The sequence below is a fragment of the Camelus bactrianus genome, chromosome 4, assembly GCF_048773025.1.
Source record: "Camelus bactrianus isolate YW-2024 breed Bactrian camel chromosome 4, ASM4877302v1, whole genome shotgun sequence".
NCBI lineage: Eukaryota > Metazoa > Chordata > Mammalia > Artiodactyla > Camelidae > Camelus > Camelus bactrianus.
The window spans coordinates 77,906,101-77,929,726 of NC_133542.1; the positions used below are offsets into that span (position 1 = coordinate 77,906,101).

The 23,626-nt window shown below is 57.6% G+C and overlaps 1 protein-coding gene across 21 annotated transcripts in view; it reads left to right on the top strand.

Annotated features, from left to right (window-relative positions):
• Positions 1 to 23,626, top strand: part of EHMT1 (euchromatic histone lysine methyltransferase 1) — a 119,326-nt gene that overhangs the window by 58,813 nt on the left and 36,887 nt on the right. For 14 of the 21 annotated variants that reach the window (XR_012506667.1, XR_012506669.1, XR_012506670.1 and 11 more), the window contains 10 exons: positions 816 to 959; positions 2,456 to 2,592; positions 2,831 to 3,016; positions 8,345 to 8,422; positions 9,797 to 9,917; positions 12,778 to 12,909; positions 15,387 to 15,532; positions 21,074 to 21,217; positions 21,949 to 22,175; positions 23,259 to 23,414. Coding sequence is in view for 16 of the 21 variants with exons in the window: in XM_074362770.1 (XP_074218871.1) it covers positions 816 to 959; positions 2,456 to 2,592; positions 2,831 to 3,016; positions 8,345 to 8,422; positions 9,797 to 9,917; positions 12,778 to 12,909; positions 15,387 to 15,532; positions 21,074 to 21,217; positions 21,949 to 22,175; positions 23,259 to 23,414 (1,471 nt within the window). In the remaining 5 variants the exon portion in view is untranslated. Of the gene's footprint in view, positions 1 to 815; positions 960 to 2,434; positions 2,593 to 2,830; positions 3,017 to 8,344; positions 8,423 to 9,796; positions 9,918 to 12,777; positions 12,910 to 15,386; positions 15,533 to 21,073; positions 21,218 to 21,948; positions 22,176 to 23,258; positions 23,415 to 23,626 lie in introns of all 21 variants that reach the window. The other 7 variants (XM_074362762.1, XM_074362765.1, XM_074362763.1 and 4 more) reach the window with 5 other exon arrangements.

The window sequence follows — 23,626 nt, forward strand, 5'->3', positions numbered from 1 at the left end:
GGCCTTCTGCGGGAGGTGGGGGCTGTGTGAGCGACCCCACAGGGAGGACGCTGGGCTGGGCATGCCTGTAGAACCCACTTCCACCAGGCCCTCCCGCATGCCGGGCAAGGACCCACAGGCGCGAGGGGGTCAGCCTGTGCTGGGCATGCTGGGGGATGTGCACTGAGAGGCTGGACTGGGGAGGGTTTTGGTAATGGGTCCATGTCTTCTTCAGGATGTCCAAAATGCTTATTTGTAAGTAATTTCCGATTTCTGTAACAGTTGCAGAAATTCTGCAGGGGATCCCTCTGGGCTTCCCCCGTTTTTCCGCATGCACAGTTGTGTGTCCTCCCAGCCAGGGTATCGAGCTTTACTTCTGAAACATGAGTGTCACCTGCAGACACTGGGCCCTTGGACCTCTCAGTACTCCAGTGTTCCCTGAAGTAACAGGGTCGTGGGATCCTCTGAGGTGACCACGGTGTGGCTGTCGGAGTTGGGGTTCTGCGCTTCGCGCCTCCCTCAGCCTTTGCCTGCAGCTCTTTCGATGTCCCTCATGGCTCAGGGAGGCACTTCTGGTCCAGCCTCCTGTGGTCCTTAGTGTCTCGTTGGCCTCTGATAGTCTGGAGTGTCTGTATGCTGGTTTGCTGCTGTTTTCCCTGGCCAGGCTTAGGGCGGGGACCATCCCTGGGGGTGGGGGTGGGTGTCCTCGGCCTTCCTGGGGCAGGGGCGGGGCTGCTGCCTGCAGCCCCTGTTTGTCACCATGTGTCTCGGGAGGCGGGACTTGAGGGCCTCACTTCCTGCTTCTCTCGTCCCACTGGGTGGCTCTGGCGCCTTAGGATGCCCACCCAGACTGACGACTGACGACTGTCCCCGTTGGGTCTCCGGCTGTGTCGTCCCCTCTTTGCTTGCCTGGAAGCAAGCCCCGCACCCCTCCAGCCCCACACCCGCTGTTCATTTCTCTGTTGCTCCTGAAGCCTCACGTGAGTCTCTGGGCCCCAGGCCGTCATGATCAGGTCATCCCAGCTTCGCCTTCGGGCTGGTTCCTCTGACCGGACCACGTGGTCTCGCAAGGACTTTCGTGCTCCACCGGGGTCCTGGCCCTGCTTGCCCTTCCTCCTCCAGGGAGCCCTCGTGCTGTTTACGGAGCACAGCAGTCGGAGGACAAGACCGGCGTGTCCCCCTGCGCCCCAGCTTTTAGGCCATTTTGACACAGTGTTGTTTGTTTCAAAGAATTCAAGCTGGATGGAGCTGTAGGCCTCTATGGAATCAGTGATATAGAAAGTCGGTATTTCTCTTAGAATGTTCAGATTGTTCCTATTTTAGCTTTATTCATTCCTCGTTTTTCAGTATGAGTTTTGGAAACTGCTCGGTGTGTTCACAGCCCCGCCCCTGGCTCTGCCTCCTTTCCTCACTCGCAGGCTGGGGTCAGGCTCCCCAGCTCAGGGCCGGTGTGGCCCCTCCTTGCACCTGGTCCCCAGACGCAGCGTCTGCCTGGAGTTCGCAGAGCTCCCTCCCCACCCCTTGGGAGCACCCACAGGCCTTCGGCAACCGTCCTCCGTGTCCTGCCCCTGCCACCCCCCCGTCCCTGGGAGTCCTCTGCGGACAGCCCACTCGGCCGTTTCTGCCAACATCCTTTCTCTGCATTACGTGGAACCGAAACGTAGGGTATTTTTGTCAGCCCTTTAGTGGAGTCCTTCCATGTTAAAAGCAATGGTCTTCAGATGTTTTTAACCCTGGAACTTGTTTTAAACATAAAATATTGCAGAGACCCTCATTTTGTATAAGCAGTCAGCCTGGAACTGCTTTGCCTAGGATGATGTCAGGGCCACAAGCCCCCAGATCCTCCACTGGGTCTCACTGCTGCTTGTCTAGAAGCCCTGCTCTCAGACCCCTGGACACCCTTTCCTCCGCTCCTCTCCCTTCCCTGCCCCCTGCGCCCGGACAGTTTGCTGGGCCGCATCTCAGTGTGCGGTACTGAGTGAGGAGGAAGGCTCCAGGTAACGATGGTGTGAAGTCACTCTTTGGTGGCCGTGTGTCAGTGGTGGACATGTCTAGAGACATAAGTCCTGGAGGGCGAGCTTGGCCCACCCAGTGCCTGGAGGAGGCCCATCCATCTCAGCTGCTGGGGGAGCCCTGCTCCGAGGTGGGCTGGGTGTCCCGGGCCCTGCTTCTGAGTCGGTCCTGAGTGTCCCAGTGTGGCTCTGCCTGCTGGCAAGGGAGGGGTTCACATGTGCCCTCCCTGCCATGCAGTGTCTCCTCGTGAGGAAAACAAGTCACCTGTGGCGTGTGTTCAGCTTTCCCTGTGCGGTTTGTGATGTGTAAGAAGTGCCTGTCTCTGTTGTGGGCACTGATGATTTTGGTGATCAGTTTGTAAACTGCCACCTGCCTTTAAAAAACATTTGAGTGGCATTTCTCTTTCTTTCTTGTCCCCTTTTGACTTTTTTTTTTTTTTTAGCTTGCTTGCCTTTTGTTTTAGCAGCTGCAGTATCTCGGAAGAAAAAACGAAGAATGGGAACCTATAGCCTGGTTCCTAAGAAAAAGACCAAAGTGTTAAAACAGAGGACGGTGATTGAGATGTTTAAGAGCATAACTCATTCCACTGTGGGCGCCAAGGTAAGGGGGCGGGGACGCTGCGCTCCTGCACGCCTGCTGGACGCGCGTGCTCCTGTCCAGTCATCCCCGGCCAAAAGGGCACCGTGTGAGGCTGTGGGGTGACCTCAACCTCCCTCCACGGAACCCTGGCTCTAGAGCGCCTCTGGTCTGGGGCAGCCCCACCCGCACGGCCCCCGATGGACGTTTGCAGGTGTCCGATGCCGGGGTCCTGCTGATGGGCGCCCCCGCCGTGTTCCAGGGTGAGAAGGACCTGGGCGATGGCGCCCTCCACGTGAACGGGGAGAGCCTGGAGATGGACTCAGAGGAGGACGACTCAGAAGAGCTAGATGAGGATGAGGAGCCAGGCGCCCCGCCGGCCGTGTTCCCCGCGGAGGACGGCAGGACTTCTCAGGACAGCGCTCTGGAGCCTGACCGCCCCCAGAAGGTAGGCCTGGGGGTTCCTCGGGGACCGTGGGCCCGACCCTGAGCCGTCTGAGTGCTTCGGGCCTCAGTGAAGCCCCCATTCTCATCTGTCTGGGGTTCTTGTGTTTTGTTTCTCTTGGTGTTTGGATTAGTTGGTTTTCATGAGAGCGATGTCTTCTTCCCGTGCGGCATTCATGGGAGCGGGCGACGAGCTTCCCAGGGCTAGGTGGCAGGAGCTGCGCGTTGGTGGCCCGCTGGGCTGGATGGCTGCTGCCGGCCAGGGGCTTGCGTGCATTGGCAGGTCCGGGGTCCGGTGCGTCCTTGTGCGGGCACTTCATCTGGGTCCCCTCAGGGGCAGCGAGGCAGGTGGCCCCCGCAGGCTGGGCCGACTGCTGGGGTGGGGAGCAGCTATGGCTAAGAACCAGGCCGGCACGGAGCCGTGGCTTCACCGTTCTGCGCGTCAGACTGAGAAAGCTTTCGACCGCCGCTGCGTAAGGGGGACAGCGTGTCTGATGAGTTACCCCAGACCTGAAGGCAGGCAGAGAGGCTCCGGGGCCTTTGCTGATTGGCGTCTGTGCTTTGCATCAGCCTGTGCTCTGGCGCAGCCCTCGAGGTGTGTCAGGGGTTTTCTTTCAGCTTCTGGAGTTTGTGGGACGTCTTTTCTTGGTGTTGCTTAAATTTGAATTCATTTTCAGCCAGTTTTGCCAGGTCTACTTTTTTAGCAGGTTTTGGGGCAAAATTTTAAATGCTTCCTGCAGCTCTTAAGGAAATTATTCAAAAATAAGTCGGTGAAGGTGGGGAGGGTGTAGCTCAAGCGCTAGAGCACGTGCTTAGCACTCACGAGGTCCTGGGTTCAGTCCCCAGTGTGTTCTCTGGAATAAATAAATAACCCCCTGACTGCCCTCCCCCAGAACAACAACAACAGGAAATTGGGTGGAAATGCCAACATTAGAGATTTAAGGGGAATTTAAAGATTCCTTGCTGTGAAATACCGTGTATTATTTTCTGTTCGTGTGGGGAAGTGTGAGGAAGGATGTCTCCTACTCCCGTGGAGGCTGTGGAGCCTGCCTGTCCTTCCTGCCTCCTGCGGCTTCCCCGCCGGGCCCCTCCCGAGCTCCGCTCCTGCCGGCCGGCCGCGGGTTGAGAGGGACTGTCTTTTGTCTCTCTGCCTTCAGATCTGCGCTTCAGTGTGTGAGCTGGAGTTCTCAGGGGGCTGGGCCACTTCTCACGCCTTCGCGTCTGTCAGTGCGTGTTGCTCTGGCGCCCGTTCTCCTGCCGGCTTGTGCACCTGGTGCCGCGATCTGGGCAGCTTCGTGTGGGCACAGTGCGCTGCGGCCCCTCTGCAGGTGGGCATTCGCCTTCCAGCCGCGCCTGTGATGTCAGAGCTCACGGTCGCTGGCCTGGCTCCACATGCCTCCCGGGCCCTGCTTCTGACTCCGCAAGGACCTTGCTCCTGGCGGTTTTGGATGAACGTGAACGCAGATTCTTCACCAGTTTCGTTCTTCCTGTGCAGACGTGTGACGTGTAGACTGTGGGGTGGGCGCATTCAGAGAGGGTGAGTTTTATGGCACGTAAAGTGTTTCTCAGCAAAGCTTGTTTTTTTTTTTTTTTAACCACATCTCTTACGATAATTTTTTTTTAATGAAGGTCCTGGGATTGAACAGAAGACCTCGTGCGTGCTAAGCATGTGCTCTACCACTGAGTTCTCCACCCTCCCTGTGCCCGTGTCAGTGAGGCTTTTTAAAGACAATGCGAGGTCAGGGTTCCATGGCCTCCCTCAGCCACGCGGTCAGCCACGCGTGTCCAGCACTGTTTGCTGGCTGGTGTTTCTCTCCCTGCTGATTTGAAATGCCACCTTTAGCATACACCGTCTGGCATTTGAACTTGAGTCTGTTTCTGGATTCTCTGTTTTGACGGAAGGCCTCACCTTCCAGAAAGAGTCTGGACGCTGAATAGGTCTAGATGTTGATACGATGCGTGACAAGCCAGCGTGAGGGCTGGGAAACAGGTCAGAGCAGGACCGGAGAGAAAGTGCGGGAAACTCGGCAGCCGGCAGGGCCGGGCCTAATGGCCCTGGGGCTGCACTTCCTGAACTGCGGACTGAGCTCCGCCAGACAGGCCAGTGTGGGTGGGTGTGGCTGCGGCTGTGGTCGGGAGGGGTCTCGCAGGTCCGCGGTGGGCTGAGGGAGGGGGCACCTTACGAGCTTGGGCTCAGGGCCAGGCGAGGTTGCTCACGTGCCAGGTGGTGGGAGGAAGCCCGGCCATCACTGCCCCCCCGGCCCGTCTTGTCTGGGCATCATGGGGCCAGGCAGGACCATCCCTGTCTCTCATCAGGTTTGCAGGACTCATTCATGCCCACTGTTAGGTAATGGGTTCTGAAAGTGGTCTGGGGGTCCCCAAGCCCCTTCCGGGGTCGCTGAGGTCTAGGAGGTGAGGCTGATGCCAGGGCGCTGGTTCCCCGTATTAGGCTGTGGGCTGGGTGGTCCTTGGGCGGAGGGTCACAGCCACAGGCGTGCGGGCACCTGACCCACCTCAGTGGGAGCCCTTGGCAGCTCTTGGGGTTTCTGGGCATGGGAGGGAGTCGGCGTGGGGCCTGTGCCTCCTGTCACGCTGTCCCGGGCGCACCCACCCCCGGGCCGTCACGGGGGTCTGGACTGCCGGTCTGGTGCAGTGGTCTTATACCCTGCCCTCATCTGCGTTTACCTGGTTTCCAGGAAGGTTGGGGGTACTTTTTCACGTGTTTACTTGCCACTTGGATGCCTTCTTTTGTGAAGTGGCCATTTAAGACTCACCCAGTTAGCTGAATGGTTGTTTGTCCTTTAAAAAGTCGCCTCACGGGAGGGGAGCCCCCGTGGCCTGTGCTGCAGTGAGGGCGCCTTTCTCCCCAACGGGCTGGTGTCCTGGTCCCAGCTCGGGGGACGTGCAGGCGTGCTGGGCCTGCGGGTCAGGTCCCCGCCTCCAGCTGTGCCAGCTGCTGCCCTTCTGTGCCCAGGCCCCTCCCAGCTCCGGGTGTGCTGCTGTCGTGGCCCTTGTGAGGTGGCCCAGCCCCTTCCTCTGCGGCCACTCTGCAGGACTTTCACAGGCGGTGGGTCTGCCTGTTTTCATTGGTATTTCGTTGCGTAGTCTTTTTAGAATAAGAAACTACTCGACGAACATTAAAGGTAGCATTTAAATGGAGCTGACTGAAGATACCGGAGTCCTACAAAGAAGGCTGTGTTCAGTGGTGCAAGTCTAAAGCACTGCCAACTAGTACTGCACAGGGGCGGGGTTGTTGCCCACTCCCCAGCAGGGCCCCGGGTTGGTCACTGTGGCTGTGATTCTGCGGAATGAGACCCGGAAGGGAGCTTTCATGTTGAACAGGACAAGGGAGAGGAGTTTGCTGAGAGTGCAGCCACCCGTCTAAAGAGGGCAGGACCAGCGGAGCAGCTGCAGTAGCTCCCGAGCCGAGCTCCCGGGCCACCACGGCACAGCCTCCCGGTGTCTGTGTGGTGGCAAGGCTGGTTCAGAAGTGCAGTGACACGGTGTCAGGAGTGTCCACAGACGCGGGGGTGAGGGGAGGGTTCCTCACTGGAGCATGTGTGGAGGACAGGACGGCGGTGGCTGCTTCTCCCCCGGCCTGCCCTGAGACAGGGGTCTTTCAAGATAAGGACTCTGAGAAACAGCCACGCATCACACGTAAAAACTGGCTGTAATTCCTTAATATCACCAGAGTACTTAGTGGTAAATTTACCAACCAATGTCTGTAACCTCTAAGGGGAAATTTGTAGCCCTTTGCTGGAAGAGGTGGAGCAGATCGCGAGTTCGTGGCGTGAACTCCATCACTTGCCTGAGGAAGACCCGCTGTGTTATCTTCCCTGTGTCGTCCGTGGTTCAGAACAGTTCTCGTCAGTTCTGACGGGACTTCTGTGGAACCAGCGACGTGGGAAGTGCCCACCGTGGGGCGGGGACGGACTGCAGCTCGACTGCGGCCCAGCGATCAGGCAGGGCTGGGGCAGGCGGTGGCTGCCGAGCGGGTGGGACAGGGAGCCCAGCAAACCTGTCTGTCTGTGAAGACGGTCTGTAGTGAGAGCTGGGCTTCCAGCTGGCGGCCGCGCCGCCCTGGGCTTGCCAGAGAGGGTCACTGGGGGGCCGACGGGTCTCTTGGGGAGAAGTGGGCGTTGACCCTTGGGTCAAGCACACACTCTGTTCTGGAATTAGATGGGGTGATGGCTGTGCGGCTCTGAATGTACTCAGGACCGGTGAACTGGTACTTTGAGAAGATGAATCTAAGGGTGGGTGAATGATAAAATCGTAAAGCTGTTACTTGAAAAAAATTCCAGATGTAAAGGGTCAACACAAGCTATAGGACTGTGGAAAAAGTGTTGGGAACCATGTTTCTCATCTCAAATGAAGGCCTTGCGGTGCAAGACTCACCCAGAAGCCAAGAGGGGAGAGACGAGGGTTTGACTTGCCGAATAAAATCTCAGAAGTGTTTCGTAGAGAGAAACGCCAGCAGCGAGGCTCACAGGACCTAATAGGAAACTGTTTGCAACATATTTAACAGACACGGATTACTGTCCCGTGTGTGTAGCTTCTGCAGTGAATAAGAGAGCAAGGACCTGGAAATACGCTTAATGGGAGAAACAGAGGCGGTGGCGCGGGAGCCCTCGGCTCCTGTGTCCCTGGGGGAGACCCCGGACAGTGCTTCCGGCAGCTTCCTGGACGTCCATAGCCAGCGTCCGGCACAGCTGGAGCACGCCTGCTGATTTGTCCCGGAGGGTTGTGGCTTGTCTGGAACGTAACCTTAATGTGAAACTGCGAGGTGCCCATGGACCATGCGAGGGTGAAGCTACCCAATGAGGAACCGGGCCCGAGTGTGTTGGGGGCACCGGGTACTCACAGTGCTAGTGCCTTGAGACGGAGTCACCCACAGCACAGAGTAAGGCCCCTCTGCCGTTCCATTAGGGAGGGAACGTCCCGGAAGTGTTTGTGCTCTGCCGTCCAGCTGGAAACGCTCCGGGCTCTGGTCCACGTGCGCGTGGCAGGGCTGGAAGGGCATGAGGTTCCTGGGGCCGGCTGCCCTCCGGCGGGTGGGGTAGCCTTGCTCTTTATGTCAGTTTGTGGCCTCTGAGAGCCTCCTTACCATGTGCGCTCTGGTACCTTTTCGTTGAATTCTGCCACAGGTTAAAGGCATCCGTGCACTAGCCCTCAGCAGGCACTGGATGCCCTGACGCCTCCCAGACCAGGGGTACAGATCAGGGAAGGGTGGGGCCGGGCACCTCATGGGAAGACAGCATATTTGGCTACGTCGCCAGCCACTGAGGGTCTCTGAGTTTTTGTTTTCTCCTTGGCGCGCGGTGTGGCTGGGCAGACGGACGGGGAATCGGAAGAGGAGCAGGAGTCGGCCGGCACCGGGGAGGAGGAGGAGGACGGAGACGAGTCAGACCTGGTAAGCCCCGCTCGCGTGGCTGGGTGCTGGGCCTGCGTGGGCGACCGGAGAGCCGCGCAGCCGTGCAGCCCCCGCTTGGCTCCGTCCACGGTGGGTCCAGGGCCGCGGCCGAGCAGAGGGCCAGGGGAGGGGCCGGCGTGGGCGGCAGGGGCGCGTGACCGATGTGACAGGTGAGGCATCTGAGGTAGAGCTGAGGGGCCTCTAGGGTGGATGACGCTATGAGGTGGGGGACGGGCTAAGACAGTCCTTGTTGCTGGTGGGCAGCCCTGTGGTGACCCCACGGAGGCTGGGGTCAGAGGGTGGGGCTGTGGGAGTAGCTGATGGGGGAACTCGGAAGTGGGGACGGGGATCAGCTGAGGACGGAGCCTGGGGACACCCCACGGGCCAGCGCGAAGCAGGGGAGGGTGGGGTGGCTGTGAGACAGGGAAGGAAGCTCGGAGAGTTCGGGGTCATGGGAGCCGAGGACCACTCTGAAGAGGGGAAAGTGGCAGGGCTGGCAGCTTGCTGTGTGGGTGGACGAGAGGCAGGCGGTAAGCGGTCATTTCCCGGGACAGTGGATGGAAGTGGCAGCGAGCTTTGGGTGCAGTGTGTGCAGTTCTTCCCAGAGTTTTGCTGTGAAGGGGAGCGCGGGGGCTCGCGGTGGGGCGTCGCCAAGGCTGCTGCCCCACCACCTCCCGTGGGTCAGTGAGGTGCCCAGCGCGGGGGCTCGGGCACCATGGTGGTTGTCGGAAAGCCCGGCGAGCTGCCCCCGGGTGTCTTTTCAGCTCGTGAGCCCATTCTTTAAAATTCCCTTCTCTGTCCACAGTGAGCGGGAGCTGGGAGACCCTCCCGTTGGCCCGTCGGGAAGGCTAGTGGGTCACGCTGCGCGTCTGTTTGTAACTCGTGGTAGATGCCCTTTCTACGTCTTGGTTTTAGAAGCAGATGATCCAGAACCTAGAGATGCTATAAAGTGACACACCCCTCCCGTTGCTCTCCGCGTAGCAGCTGTAGCTTCAACGTGGGTTCTGAAGCGGGTTCAGGCGTCTGCTGTACCTCTCCTTGTGAGCAGCAGCAGTGGACACGTGTGGTTAAAAGTGGATTCTCTTACTGAGTTTATTTACTTCATTCCTGGGTAGAACTTTCTCATTTATTCTTTCTTGTGCCAAACTCAACTCAAGTAAGATTTATAATTCCATTTTAAGTCCCTTGGCTTTTTTACCCCACTGGCAAGTAACTGAGGTTAGAGTGGTGTTTAGGAAAAGGTAGGAGCGTCTCTAAGAATGCGACCTAGAAATTGCCTGAAAGTGAAGTTAATCTCCTAGTTGAAGAATCAAGACACAGCGAAAAACAGCACTTGTAGCTTTTTGCTTTTTTCTTCCTGCCCTGGGTTCTCAGAGTTCTGAATCCAGCATCAAGAAGAAGTTTCTCAAGAGGAAAGGGAAGCCTGACAGCCCCTGGATCAAGCCGGCCAGGAAGAGGCGGCGGCGGAGCAGAAAGAAGCCCTGCCCAGTGCTAGGTGAGCGGAAGCGGCCGGGGCCGGGGGCCAGGGTTCTGCATCGGGTGCAGTTGGAACGGAAGGCCCACCATTTAAAAAAAGAATCCAAAGTGTCTGAACCGCCTTTATCAGAGACATGCTGATCCTGAAGTGGCTTCCTTCCAGGCCCCTTCTTGCGACGCTGGCTTCCTTGCCGAGTGTTCCCCACCTTCCTGCCCTCCCCTCCCTGTGCGCCTGGCATCTGCGACTTGCGTGGACGCTGTATGGTCACTGCCGCTGCATGTGATGTCTGTGGGCAGGGCGGGGTCCTTGGTGGCTCTTAGCCCCGTGGGCAGGCTCCCTTGTTCTGGAGGGAGTTTGCTGGAGGGGCTGACACAGGGAGGGCCCTGGTGGGCCTGGCTTGCAGCCTACCTGTGGAAGGCCTGGGGCAGCGTGACGTGCACGTGTGGTGACAGGAGGACCGCACCCTGTTGTGAGGGTCCTGTGCCCCTGCCTGTAGTGGCCTGCTCCCGCCTGCCCCGCCTGGCCCTGGACCCTCTGCTCCCTGCTGCCCCCGCAGACGGCTCGGTCTGTGTAGACCATTTACAGATGGGTCTTCCCGGGGGTGCCCTTCTCCTAGGCCCTCTGAGTGTTGCTGAGGGGCGTTGTTGGTGCAGTTGGGGGAGGAGTCCAGGGTGCACTGGCCAGGCTCTGTCCCTCGCCATGGGACAGTTCGGCTCTTTCCAGCGTTTCACAGGTGAACTCTGGGAACGTTTGTGTGCAAGTCCTGGTTGAGCACGTGCTTTCCTGTGTCTCGGGTGGATGTTTAGGAGGGCGGGGCTGAGCCACATGGCGTGTCTCACGTTTTAGGGGAGCCGCCAAACTGCCCTCTTGCATTACTGCAGCAGCGGGTGAGCGCCCCGGAGCTGCTGCGTCCTCACGACACGTGCCATTGGCCGGTCTAGTCTCAGTGCTGCTGGTGGGTGTGGGGTGGTGTCTTACTGCAGTTTCACTTTGTATTTACCTAATGAACAACAAGGCTACACACCTTAGCGTTTTTGCATCTATCTTTTGTGATATGTTCATATATTTTGTTCATTTTAAAACCAGAGTGTTTGTTTTCTCATCGAGTTGCAAGAATTCTTTCAATATTCTGCATACAAGTCTTTTGTCAGATACATGTTTTGCAAGTATGTGCCTGGTGTAAAAGTTTTAAAAAGTATTTGCTGAAGTCTAATTTATAGATTATCTTTAAAACTCATGCTTTTCATCTCAGAAATCTTTGACTTAAATAGCCCAGGTCAGAGAGATTTTGTCCCATGTTTTTTTCTTGAAGTTTTATAGTTTCAGCCTTTACATGTGGGGCTCTGATCTGTGGTGGGTGTGTGTGTGTGGTGTGAGGTTGCTCACTTTTTTACCTGTGGACGTCTAGTTGTTCCAGCACCAGTGGTTACGTTAACTTTTCTTTTTCTCCATTTCACTCTTTGAACCTCTGCTGACGGTCACCGCGTGGCTGTTTCTGGACTCTAGTCGACCTGGTTGGTTGGTCGATGCCTGCACCGGCACCGCCCAGCTGCGGGGCTTCGTTCTCTTCTCCTCAGTTACTTCAGTGTCTTCTGGACTCCCCGATTGGGAAGTAGGTCTGCTGAGTGGCTGCTGGGGAGGCAGAGCTGGCCTCGGGGAGGCAGAGGCTGCGGGAGGCCTGTGTGTGGCAGGCGGTTTCAGGCTGCATTAGGTGGCTGGTGGGGCTTTCTGACTCACCAGGCGCACACGTGCCTCCTCTGAACCTCGTCTCCTTTCCTCGGTACCACGGCTTGTCAACCATGATCAGAGTGCCTGATGTGGTTCCTGCTGGTGGCTCACAAAAGCGTCTGTAGATCTAAGACTCAGAGTAGTTTTGGGGTGAAGGCTTCATCTTTGCCATCTTGGGTATGATGTATAAAGCCCATGCCTAAGTACTGTTCATATAGTTTGAATTTGTTTTCCTTCCGTCAAGTGTCTAGAGTTGCAGAAGGCTACTCACGTTCTTCGCAGCGGTGGTGACAGTTTCTTACTGCTGGGCGGCTTCTCCTATCTGAGGCCTGGGTGCAGAACGTGGCATGAGTTCAGCATCTTCGGACACCGCTCCTCTCGATGTTAGGCTCCCTCAGTCCCGATCACTGACACAGCATCAGTGACTAGTGTTTGGAGGCTCGGCTGGGAGATTCGGGCACTGGTCCTTTGCTGGTGGTAACCTCGTCCTGTGTAAATGCGCATTTTGCAGGCTTCCTCAGTGAAATGCCCTTAAGAGTAGCCGATACGGGTACACCTGCTGGGACATGTGGGCGGGCCGCCCCTCAGCCAGCTCCTCGCTTGCGCACTCTGGGGCAGGTTCACCTGGTGTCACCCTCTGGTGAGCCACGTGCTTTGAAACTGCCTGTCTGACAGGTGGATGCTCCTGTGGCCCCGCGTCTTCCCCCATCATCCTGACACCCAGGGGTCTGCGAGGCTGGCCCCTTTCCCAGCAGCCCCATGCGTCTGCAGCCTCTGCATCTCCTGCGCTTCAGCTGGTCTTTCAAACCTGTGTTTCAGATTTTTCTGTTCTATTTTAAGTCGTATTCATGGAACATACACTTACGACATTTTTATTCGTGTCCTGAAGTATTTGGTCAGCTCTTACCTGGTCGGTCTAGTTGCAGACAAAGGTGTTTCCCAAGGCAGGCCTTGCCTTTCTTGGCACAGCCCCTTCCTACGAGTGCTCTGTGCGGAGGGGACCACCTGCGAGAAGAGGCAGGGGCGAAGGGGCCAGGATGGGGTGGTGTCTGAGCCTGTTGTCTGCGTAGACTACTGTGCAGCCCCGTGGCGGCGCAGCCCGTGGCGCGGCTGGTGCCTGGCCCGCTACGTGTGTGCCTTTGGAATGCAGGTGCTGAAGCCTACGCGTCGTCTTCGGGGAGCGCGGAGCCGACGGCACCGGGAGACAGCTTGGGATACATGGAGGTGTCGCTGGACTCCTTGGATCTCCGTGTCAAGGGGACGCTGCCCGCAGAAGCAGAAGGTGAGCTCCGGGGCCGGCGCCTCCCTGCTCTGGGCTTGGAGGTGCCTGCCGTGTTGGTGTGGAGGCCGGGCAGGGCGTGGAGCGTGCGGGTCAGGTACCAGGACGCAGGCGGGTGTGCCGTGTCACTGCGTGGGCCAGTCCGGAGCCTCCAGGGATGGGGCAGTGGGCGTCCCCCTCGGTCAGGTTGTCCCTGAGAGTCAGACGTGCTTTTACATCGTGTCCTAATGACACGGTGGACTCCTGCCCGGGCTGCGCTTCACCAAATGCTGGCTGGCGTCATTGTGAGTGACAGGGCTTTTCTGTGACCTCTGACTCCGGTTGTGGTTGGTGAGATGTGGCTCCAATGGGCTCAGGTACGTTCTGCGATGGTGAGGTCTGCACTCCAGCTGGGCCCAGGGCTGCAGGAGCAGGTGGAGCTGCCCTCCCCGCCACCCACTTTCTCCCCACCGCTGCAAACCCTTTGTCAGCAAAAAGTAATTAAAGACTGTTTGACTCTTTGGAAAAACCTATTTGAAATGTAACATGGGGAAAATATAAAATCCTTGTTATTTACATTCAGCGTGGACTTTGCTTCTGTGGAATATAACCAGTCATTCTGTTTTTTTTCCAAATGAATTATAGTCAGTGTACAGTGTTGTGTCAACTTCTGGTTACAGCCTAGTGTTTCAGATACACGTGTGTACACGTGTATCTGCTTTGAAATTCTTTTCGCTGTAGGTTACTACGAGATGCTGAACGGTTCTCTGTTCTCTACAGAGGAGACTCGTTTATTTTATACGTAGTGGTTAGTATCTGCAGGTCAACCAGTTGGTCTTTAAAGGACAGCGCCCGCTCTTAGGGTCTGGGCACTGGGGGAGCCCTGCCCTGCTCAGTGCAGGGCATCACAGGCTCAGCTCACGAGGGGAGCCGGGGGCGCGTCCGGGCTTGGGGGCACGGCCACTCGTCTCCTCACTGAGGACGGACCAGGAGCCCCCTGCTCGCCTTGTGCTCTCGTCCACATGAAGCGACTCCTGTGATCAGTGTTGCTACACCTGCTCTGAGATTTGTCACAGGAAGTTGTGTCCATTTACCACGTACCCCAAGCCCTGCACTGTGCCCAAGGGTCAGAGGTGAGATGGCAGCTCACAGTGGGGTCTCCCACTGCCCTGTTGGTTACTTGGGTTTAGCCTTGGCCTGGAAACACCTAAGTTCGTTTCCGGTAAAAGGAAGCCAAGCTGGCGAAAGCCACATCGAGGTGGGAGGGGGAGCTCAGTGTGCAGTGTCGACCCCACGTTTGTTCTCCTGGTGGAATGGCCATGTGGGTGCGTCTGGTTGACTGACGTCAGGTCCCTTGGTTGAGGTTGAGGTGCTGGCCCCTCGAATCCCTCTCACATTCGTGGGATGCCTGGGGGCTCGCACTGCAGATACAGGCCCGCGTCCTCCCCACGGCCTCGCTGCTCAGCCCCTCGCGATCTGTGTCCTGTGTTCGGGGTCACCGCAGGCACCCCCTGGCTGACTCTTGGTCTGACCTGGCTTCCCCATTTGCTCTTGGAGAGGCCTCCTCCCACCACGAAGGAAGGGCCTGGGCCCCTTGGGATGTGGGGTCACCCTCCTGCTTTGTTCCCTCCTGATCACGCGAGCTCCAGCCCTCAGGGTGTGACTGACCCTGTGTCCTGAGTGTGTCTTGGCAGGGACCAGCCTTGGCTCCCAAGCAGGGGGAGGGGCAGCAGCCAGGGCCTGTCCTGTGAGCCAGCCTCTGTGCTGTGGGCCGGGAGGCGGAATCCACTGCTCTTTGCGGGGGGGTGGGGTGCCCGGCGGGACCCCCACCCACCTCACACTCACCTGAAATGTGACTTCCTTTGGAAGCTTCTGGTTGGGTTGAGCGGTCTTCCTGGCAGCCAGCCTGCGCGCCCCCACTGCCTGGGTGGGGTGCCCTGGTGGGCTTAGAGGAGCAGACCTGGGCTCCCTCCCACCCCCACCCCTCGTTGCTCCACCCTCATCCGTAGAACGGGGGAGGTGGTAACAGGCTCTCCTGGTGGTTTCCCCGACTTCCCGCCTTCGGCCTGACCGCAGGCTCTGTGCACTGTTGCTGCGGGTGAGAAACGGCAGATAATAACTGAATAAACAAGCTGCTTCCAGATCCTTCCACGTTGGGGAGAGAGCACATGGTTAGCATGCACGAGGTCCTGGGTTCAATTCCCAGTACCTCCGCTGAAAAACCAAATAACTAACTAAACCTACTCACCTCTCCCCGCAAAAACAGAAATTCAAAAAGGAAGGGAAAAAACAAACGTGAAAACTGACTTCAGATCCTTGCAGGTCCAGTCGCGTTTGTTGTGCTGCTGTGATTTTCTGGAACCGAGTGAGGAAATCAGTGCTCTTCTGTTGGGGGCAGCAGCTTGGGAGCAGCAGGGCTGCTTCTGCAGACATGCGGGCTGCGTGCGGCGGGGACACGGGGACCTGCCAGGGCCACACTCACCACGTCTGTGTGACTGCAGGGCTGGCCAACGGTCCCGACGTGGGGGAGACGGACGGCCTCCAGGAGTTGCCCCTCTGCAGCTGCCGGATGGAAACCCCGAAAAGCCGAGAGATCACCACTCTGGCCAACAACCAGTGCATGGCCACCGAGAGCGTGGACCACGAAGTAAGTGGGTTTGTGTCCGCACTGAGCTCGGCCAGTGCCCCCGGTGAGGGAATCAGAGCCCCGTGCCTGGTCTGGGGGACGTTTGCAGAGCTGTCTCCACGTGGCGGCCAGCTGGCATATGGGCAGGGTGCGTTGTGTTCTGTTGCCGCCGCCCCCCCATGCCACTCCTCAGACCCCTTCCCTCCTTGAGAAGAACTTTCCATGATGGAAAAGTGGTGGCCGACCTTCTGAACCTGCTCCTCAGATCCGAGTCACCAGCATGTGGGTCCGCCCCTCCCTCCTGCTCTCAGGGTTTTGACCTAGTGTTCTGAGCAAACCCGATTTTACCACTGACTATCTCGGTGCGCAGCTCTCAAGAAGGAGGAGAGCATCGTCTTGTGTAACAAAAATAGCAGTAATTCTGTTATTACACAATGCCTACTTCAAAGTCAAGTGTCTCTGAAAAATGCCATGTACGGTTCTTTCCTCTGGTTGAATCCAGGTAGGTGGGATCCGTCCTGGAATCCGTCTTCCACCTGCTGTAATCGGAGTGCCCCACTGACCCCTGCTGCAGGCCTGGGCTCAGCTGGTCACTTCTGTTTGAGCTCAGTCCTTCCCCTTAGCTCCCGAAAGTGAGGGCTGGAGACCAGAGCACATCCAGGCTCTAAGATTTTAATCTCATTCTGACCTAATTTTGGCAAGAACGCTTGGGGTAGGTGCTGTGAGGTCACCGTGCCGAGTGGGTCAGGTCGTCCATGGCTGCCGCCGATCCCTTGCTTACGGCTCCTTCCCTGCCGTGTCCCTGCCTCGGTCCCCGTTGCCTGAGTCCACCGTCTCATTAGAAGTGCACTGGCCCTGGAATTCTCTGGGTCGGGAGAGCTTTGCTCACCCGCTGGGCCGCTTGGTACCCTGAGATGTGCGTCAGCCTGGGTGCGTGGACTGCACAGCGACTCTGGGGGCTCTCTTTCACTTTCCAGAGCGATGCGTTGGTGTCTTAGCGACTTGCCGCGGGCTTGGCTTTGCTCCCCCGCCCTCCCCGCGCTCGTCCTAGGGACTCAAGCTCTTTTTTGTATTCAGTGTTTGTACGTGAGATTTTTGGTCATAAAATGAAACCTGGATCCAGAAAACAAAACACACGTGTGGCCTGATGAGTCTCTGGGATGGGCACCCTGGGAGCCACCACCGAGGGCGAGAAATGGACTCAGCCCCAAACAGCCGCCCCCGCCCCCCCTCCCGCCCCCGCCCCGTGGTGGTCACGTCCCCATGTTTTCTGGGCGGCATCACCGCCCGTGCGTGTGCCCCAGACGCCGTTGCCCACTTGCCTTTTAATTTACATTTGCCCTCCCTCCTGCCCCTTCTCCCCCGTTTATCTGTGGAGCAGCTGGGCCGTCTGACCTGCCGTCTGAGGCGGTGGCCCCCGTGCCCTGGTGCCTCCAGCCCACGTGCCCCTCGTGCGTCTGCGGCTGTGAGCGGCCTGGCCCAGGCCCAGCTGAGGGCCTGGCTTGCTGTCTTCCTGATGGGAGCAGCTGTTGGCCTCAGTGCTGCGGGCGTTCATTCACCAGCAGTTCCAAGGTGGTGGTGGCGTGCCACTCACTGTTCACTCACAGCTGGGTGGTTTTGCAGACTTGTCGTCCCTCTGCTGCTCCGTTGCGCGCGGGGTGTCTCGAGGGAGGTGGCACAGGTGTTTGAGTCTTTCTCGTTTCCTAGTCTCTCAAGTGATGAGTTTGTTCTCTGTCATCTTCTGAGGTTGACCAGTTCTTTCCTTTAAAACGCCATTGTGAACTCGTGTTTAAAGCTATTTGACGGACTGTAGTCTTGGTGTCATCATCGTGATCGTTATTAAAGCTTCAGCTCCATCGGACTCTTCCCTAGGGTGTGTGAGGTCAAAGCGGTTTTTATGACAAGACTGAAAAGCAAGTGCCTCTTCTGCTGTCTCTCAAGTGCAGCATGGGGTTTGCACGTCTGCGAGGCCTAGTGTTACAGAATCATCCTCGGGCAGGACACACGGGCGGGTTAGGTTGGGGTCCTGAAGCTTGTGGAGGATTGAGGTTCGTACATTGCAGCAAGTTGTTTAAGAAACTCCCCTTGTAGAGTTTTGCTGTGGTGTCGAGGCAGAATGCCCACGGGTGCCTGCTCAGGGCGCAGAAGCAGACATGAGGCCCCGCTGCTGGTTAAGCCAGGTGTTACTACAGAGTTTTATGCTCAGTGTAAAACAGTGACACGCTTCTCATTGAAATTTCTAAAAATTTTTTATTAAAACGTAGTCTTCATGTAACAAGTTTATTGCTATTTTTAAATTCGGTAATTAAAGAAACTTTTTTAAACATTTTTTTATTGAGTCACAGTCATTTTACAATGTTGTGTCAAATTCCAGTGTAGAGCACAATTTTTCAGTTACACATGAACATACATATATTCATTGTCACATTTTTTTTTAGCTGTGAGCTACCACAAGGTCTTGTATACATTTCCTTGTGCTACACAGTATAATCTTGTTTATCTATTCTGCATATGCCTGTCAATATCTACAAATTTTGAACTCCCAGTCTGTCCCTTCCCACCCTTCTCCCCCTTGGCAACCACAAGTTTGTATTCTACGTCTATGAGTCTGTTTCTGTTTTGTATTTATGTTTTTTGTTTTCTTTTTTTTTAGATTCCACATATGAGCGATCTCATATGGTATTTTTCTTTCTCTTTCTGGCTTACTTCTCTTAGAATGACATTCTCCAGGGACATCCATGTTGCCGCAAATGGCGTTATGTTGTCGGTTTTTATGGCTGAATAGTATTCCATTGTATAAATATACCACCTCTTCTTTATCCAGGCATCTGTTGATGGACATTTAGGCTGTTTCCATGTCTTGGCTATTGTAAATAATGCTGCTATGAACATTGGGGTGCAGGTATCATCCTGAAGTAGGGTTCCTTCTGGATACAAGCCCAGGAATGGGATTCCTGGGTCATACGGTAAGTCTGTTCCTAGTCTTTTGAGGAATCTCCACACTGTTTCCCACAGTGGCTGCACCAAACTGCATTCCCACCAGCAGTGTAGGAGGGTTCCCCTTTCTCCACAGCCTCTCCAGCATTTGTCATTTGTGGACTTTTGAAGGATGGCCATTCTGACTGGTGTGACATGGTACCTCATTGTAGTTTTGATTGCATTTCTCTGATAATTAGTGATATGGAGCATTTTTTCATGTGTCTACTGATCATTTGTATGTCTTCCTTGGAGAATTGCTTGTTTAGGTCTTCTGCCCATTTTTGAATTGGGTTGTTTGTTTTTTTCTTATCAAGTCGTATGAGCTGCTTATATATTCTGGAGATCGAGCCTTTGTCAGTTTCATCTTTTGCAAAAATTTTCTCCCATTCTGTAGGTTGTCGTTAAATTTGGTAATGTTTTAAAACTTTCTTTTTTTTTATTTCTAACACGTTAAATGTTAATCGATGCACCCCCTTGGACAGAAGCTCTTTGGAACCTTCAGTAATTTTTCCGAGTAAAGAACGTGGAAATGAGAGGTTTGAGAACCTCTGGTCTTGATCTTCTTTTCTCTTCACTTCTCTTGTTCGGCCTGTTCTGTTCAGTTCGGCTTTGCCTGGTGCTCGTGCCCTGCACTAGAGGGGCCCTGGCGGGTTGGTTTTGTTGGGCAGCCCCGTGCACGTGCTAGGACTGGGCGGGGTCTCTCCCAGGCCTTCTCAGGCCCAGGGAGGACTGTTGGGCACCTCGCTGCCCTCCTGTCCTTGGGTCCGCGAGGTGCTGCCTCCGTCTCCCAGCCTTCCACCCCGTCTCGCAGCCTCACTTCCACCCGTTTGTGTTCTGGGTCCTCTGGTTTTGACATCAGCGTCTGTGGGTTTGGTTTTGCCGTTGAGGTGCTGTCTGTTTTTCGTGGGATTTCAGGAAATTCTTAAGCTGGTGCTGTTTTCCCAAAAATATGTTTTATCTTCCAACACTTAGGCTTCCTCGTCTCAGCCCCGTGTCCTTTTGTCTCTTCCAGACACACCGGTCGGTCGTGTGCCTGCACAGCTGGGGCCCGGCGGCCCGGCCAGTGCTGCTCTGCCAACGGGGTGCCCCATGCCTTCAGGCACAGTGGGTCTGATGGCCGGCCCCGGGCTACGTGCACACGTGTCTTGGTGGCTGCACTGTGTCCTTGGCATTGGTGCTGACAACTCTCCCCCCGCACCCCACTCCCTCCTGCCGCCTATGCCTTGATTGGGCAGGACCTCCCGACTGCCCGGCATTGCCGCAGGGCTGGCGGGTTGGTTGGATGCATGTCGGTGCCCCTCCTGCGCGGACAACCGCGAAGAGTTCCTGATGCAACATTTCCGTCTGGCCCTCCAGCCCGCCCGAGCTGACTCTGCGCTTTTCTCTGCATCCTGAAGTCCCATTTCCCCTCTCATCTCCTGGCCTCTCCTCGAGGTGTCATCTGAGGTTTCTTGCTGGGGGACAGGCCCCTGAGCCGGCCTCCGTCCGCATGGAGGTGTCTGCAGGAACAGTGGTTTGCTGGGCCATTACCTTCCTGAGAACCTTTCGTTCTCACAGTTCTGTTGTTCCCTTTGTACCCGTCGCAGGGTCCGTCCCCGGCTGGTGGGCCCTCAGGTCTGGGGCCACACAGTCCTCTCCTCCGTTCACTCCTCAAGACAGTTAGCTTGAGGGGAGGGAGATATGCTCTGAAGACGCCTCCGCCCAAGTCTCGGGGGCCCGGTGTGGTTTCCTGGCATGCGGAGACCACGTTGTCTTCTGCCCGAGGTCTGGTCCTCGCCTGCGCCGGGTTGGGGGGTCACCTCGGAAGCTCTGGAGAGACGTTGGCTCGGTCCTTGGCTGCGTCTTCTCTGCCTTGTCTTAAGTCTCAGGCGGAGCTGCCGGCGCTCTCCCTCCTTCCCGTTCTCTGAACTTGGGAAGCTCTATCTTCAGCACCTCTGTGGGGCCTCTCATGTCTCCTGCCTTGTTTCTGATGCTGAGAGCCCGTTTCTGTTCCCCGCCAGGTCTCCCTCACAGCCTCCTGTGCGGCTTCAGGGTGGCCACGGGGCCTGTTTCTCCGGGCGTCAGCGTCGTGTCTCTTGCCCGCTCCCCTGGCTTTTCCCTGCGCCCCGTGATCCCCTCACTGGAGGACAAGGCCGATGGGCTGGCGGGGGCTGCCAGAAGGCGCCTGGGCAGTAGCCGGCGTGGCTGGGCTGGGTCCCAGGTCTGTGTGGCTGACCGCTGGCCTTGGTCCGGCGTCTTGCTTTGGCCACCTCGACTGCCTGGGGGTCCCGTGGGTTCTCTGCATCCCTGCTTCTGGCCTGGGGTTCTCTCCGTCCGGCCTGGCTGTGTTCCCTGGCATGTCCTGCTATCTTTCGTGTGTCCTGCCCGGGACACTCTCCTGGCGTGGCCAGTGACCACCTGCTCCTTAATGCTGTGCGGGTGCAGCTCCTGGCCACGTTGGTGGTCCTTCTCCCGTGGATGGGGGGGGATCCGTGTCCCTCTTCATGCTCCTGACAGCCTGCCCCTCCCGTGCTGTGTGTGGCAGCTGCTGGACGCTCGGTGGCCAAGCCCTCCTCCGGGCTGACCGGTCTTGTCCAATTGCAGCTGGGCAGGTGCACAAACAGCGTGGTCAAGCACGAGCTGATGCGCCCGTCCAGCAAGGCGCCGCTCCTGGTGCTGTGTGAGGACCACCGTGGCCGGATGGTGAAGCACCAGTGCTGCCCCGGCTGCGGCTACTTCTGCACAGCGGTAAGTGGCCCAGCACCGAGGGGCAGACGCGGCCTGGCAGCCCGAGCCCCCGGCACCCCCCCCCCCCGCCCCGTTCCCGGGCCTGAGCACAGTGCCTCTCGCTGGCAGGCCCCTCCGTGGCACCTGGGCTTTTCTTCTTCTGGTCCTTCATCCACAAATGACAGTTCACAGTGCGCGGTGCCTTCCCCCGGCCCACCCAGCCCTCACTCGGCACTGTGGGCTCCGTGCGGGCTCTGTGCTCTGGGCCGAGAGCTCCTCCAGGGCCTCCCGGGACGTGACACCCGTGTGCCCTCACGGTCCTCCGCGTCCTCTCCTGCTTCTCGGGTCTGGGAGCTGCCGCTCCCGGCAGGAGCCCGCTGCCCTTGCCCTTCTTCCGTCTGGAGGTTTTCTCGCAGGCGTGCTGCCCGGAGAGCCATGGCCTGAGGCTGGCGGTGATCCCCTGGCTTTGTCACAGCGCCTGCTCCTAGGGCTCGGTTCCGAACCTGTCGTCTGACCCGCCCTCCTTGGGTTCCTCTTTGGACCTGGTCTCGTAGGCGGCTTCTCCCTGGTCGGAGCGGCCTCTCCCGCTTGACTTTCTCCTCTTTGGGTCCGGGCCTGGGGAGGCCAGCAGACGTGGGGCCTGGTCCCCTCCTCTCCTGGCGGGGGCTGGGAGCTGCTTCCTGGCGGCTCAGTCGTGCTTTGCTCGCTTTTCTGCCCCAGTTCCAAAAGCTGATTCCTCATCACTCTTTCAGGGTAACTTCATGGAATGTCAGCCTGAGAGCAGCGTCTCTCACCGTTTCCACAAAGACTGTGCCTCTCGAGTGAACAATGCCAGCTACTGTCCGCACTGTGGGGAGGAGACCTCCAAGGCCAAAGAGGTGACCGTCGCAAAGGCAGACACGACCTCCACCGCGATGCTGGTCCCCGGGCAGGAGAGGAGCCCTGCACTGGAGGGCAGGGCCGACACCACTACAGGCAGGTGCGTCCGGCGTCCTGCGGGGCCTCCGGGGGGTTCTTCCAGGGAGGCCTGTCTGGCGGCTCCCAGCCAGTCCCCCAGCTGGCTTTGCGGGGGCGCTGGGGTTCACTCACTCAGTGCCACTGTGCGTCCGTCTCTTCTGCCCTCAGCGTGGTTCTGTGGAGTGTCTGCCTGTTCCCAAGCCAGTGTTACCCTGCCCTGCTCGACACGGGGCACTGTTTTCTGTCAGAGCCCAGCACGCCCACAGGCAGCTGTGCAGATGCCTGCACTCGAGTCTGTGCACATCTGTGCCCACGGGTGCGTGTGCAACGTGAAACACCAGTGTCCGCTGCTGGAGTCCATTCCTGCTGCGTCACTTCTTGAAGGCAGGCCCTGGCTGAACAGGGAAGACACGGTCTCAAGGAGAAGGGTTTATGTTGGAAACTTAGCTTTTCTTCCTGAGAGGGTTCTGTAGAAATAGCTGAGGAACTCGTGGAGTTAAACAGCCAGACAGATGGTCAGGCAGGAGGAGGGGTCTGGAGCCTGGCTTCCCCGACGGCGTCTGGCCAGAAGCCAGGGCTGGGGAGCCCTTCCCGAGCAGCAAGACCTGCAGCCTGCATGGAGGGGACCCTCGATGTCTCACTGACGTGAAGGGGCCGTCACACTTCGCTGGCGGTCACTTCAGAGACTCAACTTGTAGACAAAATTAGAAATTGAATATTGGGAGGGGGTCGGTTCCGTCGTGGCATTCTATACTAGTCACGTTAATCTGTAAGTTAATGCTCTTTGAGTCAAAATTCCAAGGGGATTTCCTTCTGTTGGGGAGGGCAGTGGCCTTGGTGGATTCGTCCTGAAGTTCACTCACTAGAGCAGCTCCGAACATTTGGTGGAAAGCCCTGGACAAGCCGCCCTCCCTTCTGCGTGTCCTTTTTCTCTGGGAATGTGATCCTCAGTCGGGCTCTTCCGTCCAGGGACTGAATGGAGGAGCTGCACGGGGGTGGGGGTGGGGTCGGGGATCGGGGCAACTGTTCCATATTCGTGTCGGTTTATGTAAGAGGGAGGGTCTCCCCATCTCTGAACTCGGACCCCTCTGTCTCTTCCCCGAAGCACTGCTGGAGCCCCGCTCTCAGAGGACGACAAGCTGCCCGGCGCCGGCCCCCCCGGGCCCGAGGGCCTCGACCCTACCGGGCCGGCCGGGCTGGGGAAGCCGGCCCCCGGGAAGGAGACCCTGGAGAGCGCGCTCATCGCCCTGGACTCGGAGAAGTAAGGCCGGCTTGGCGCTCGCTCCCACAGGCTCTGCTCCCACCCTCCCACGTGTCTGGCAGTCCTTGCCCCATGGCGTCAGGGACTTGCCCGGCCCTCCTGTCCTAGGCACCTGCACCACAGCAGGGTTGCTGGACAGCCCCGGGAGGTCACTGAGGCGTGTGTCAGTTTCCATCAATGTTGTGCAGCAGGGCTGCTTACGTATTCTCACA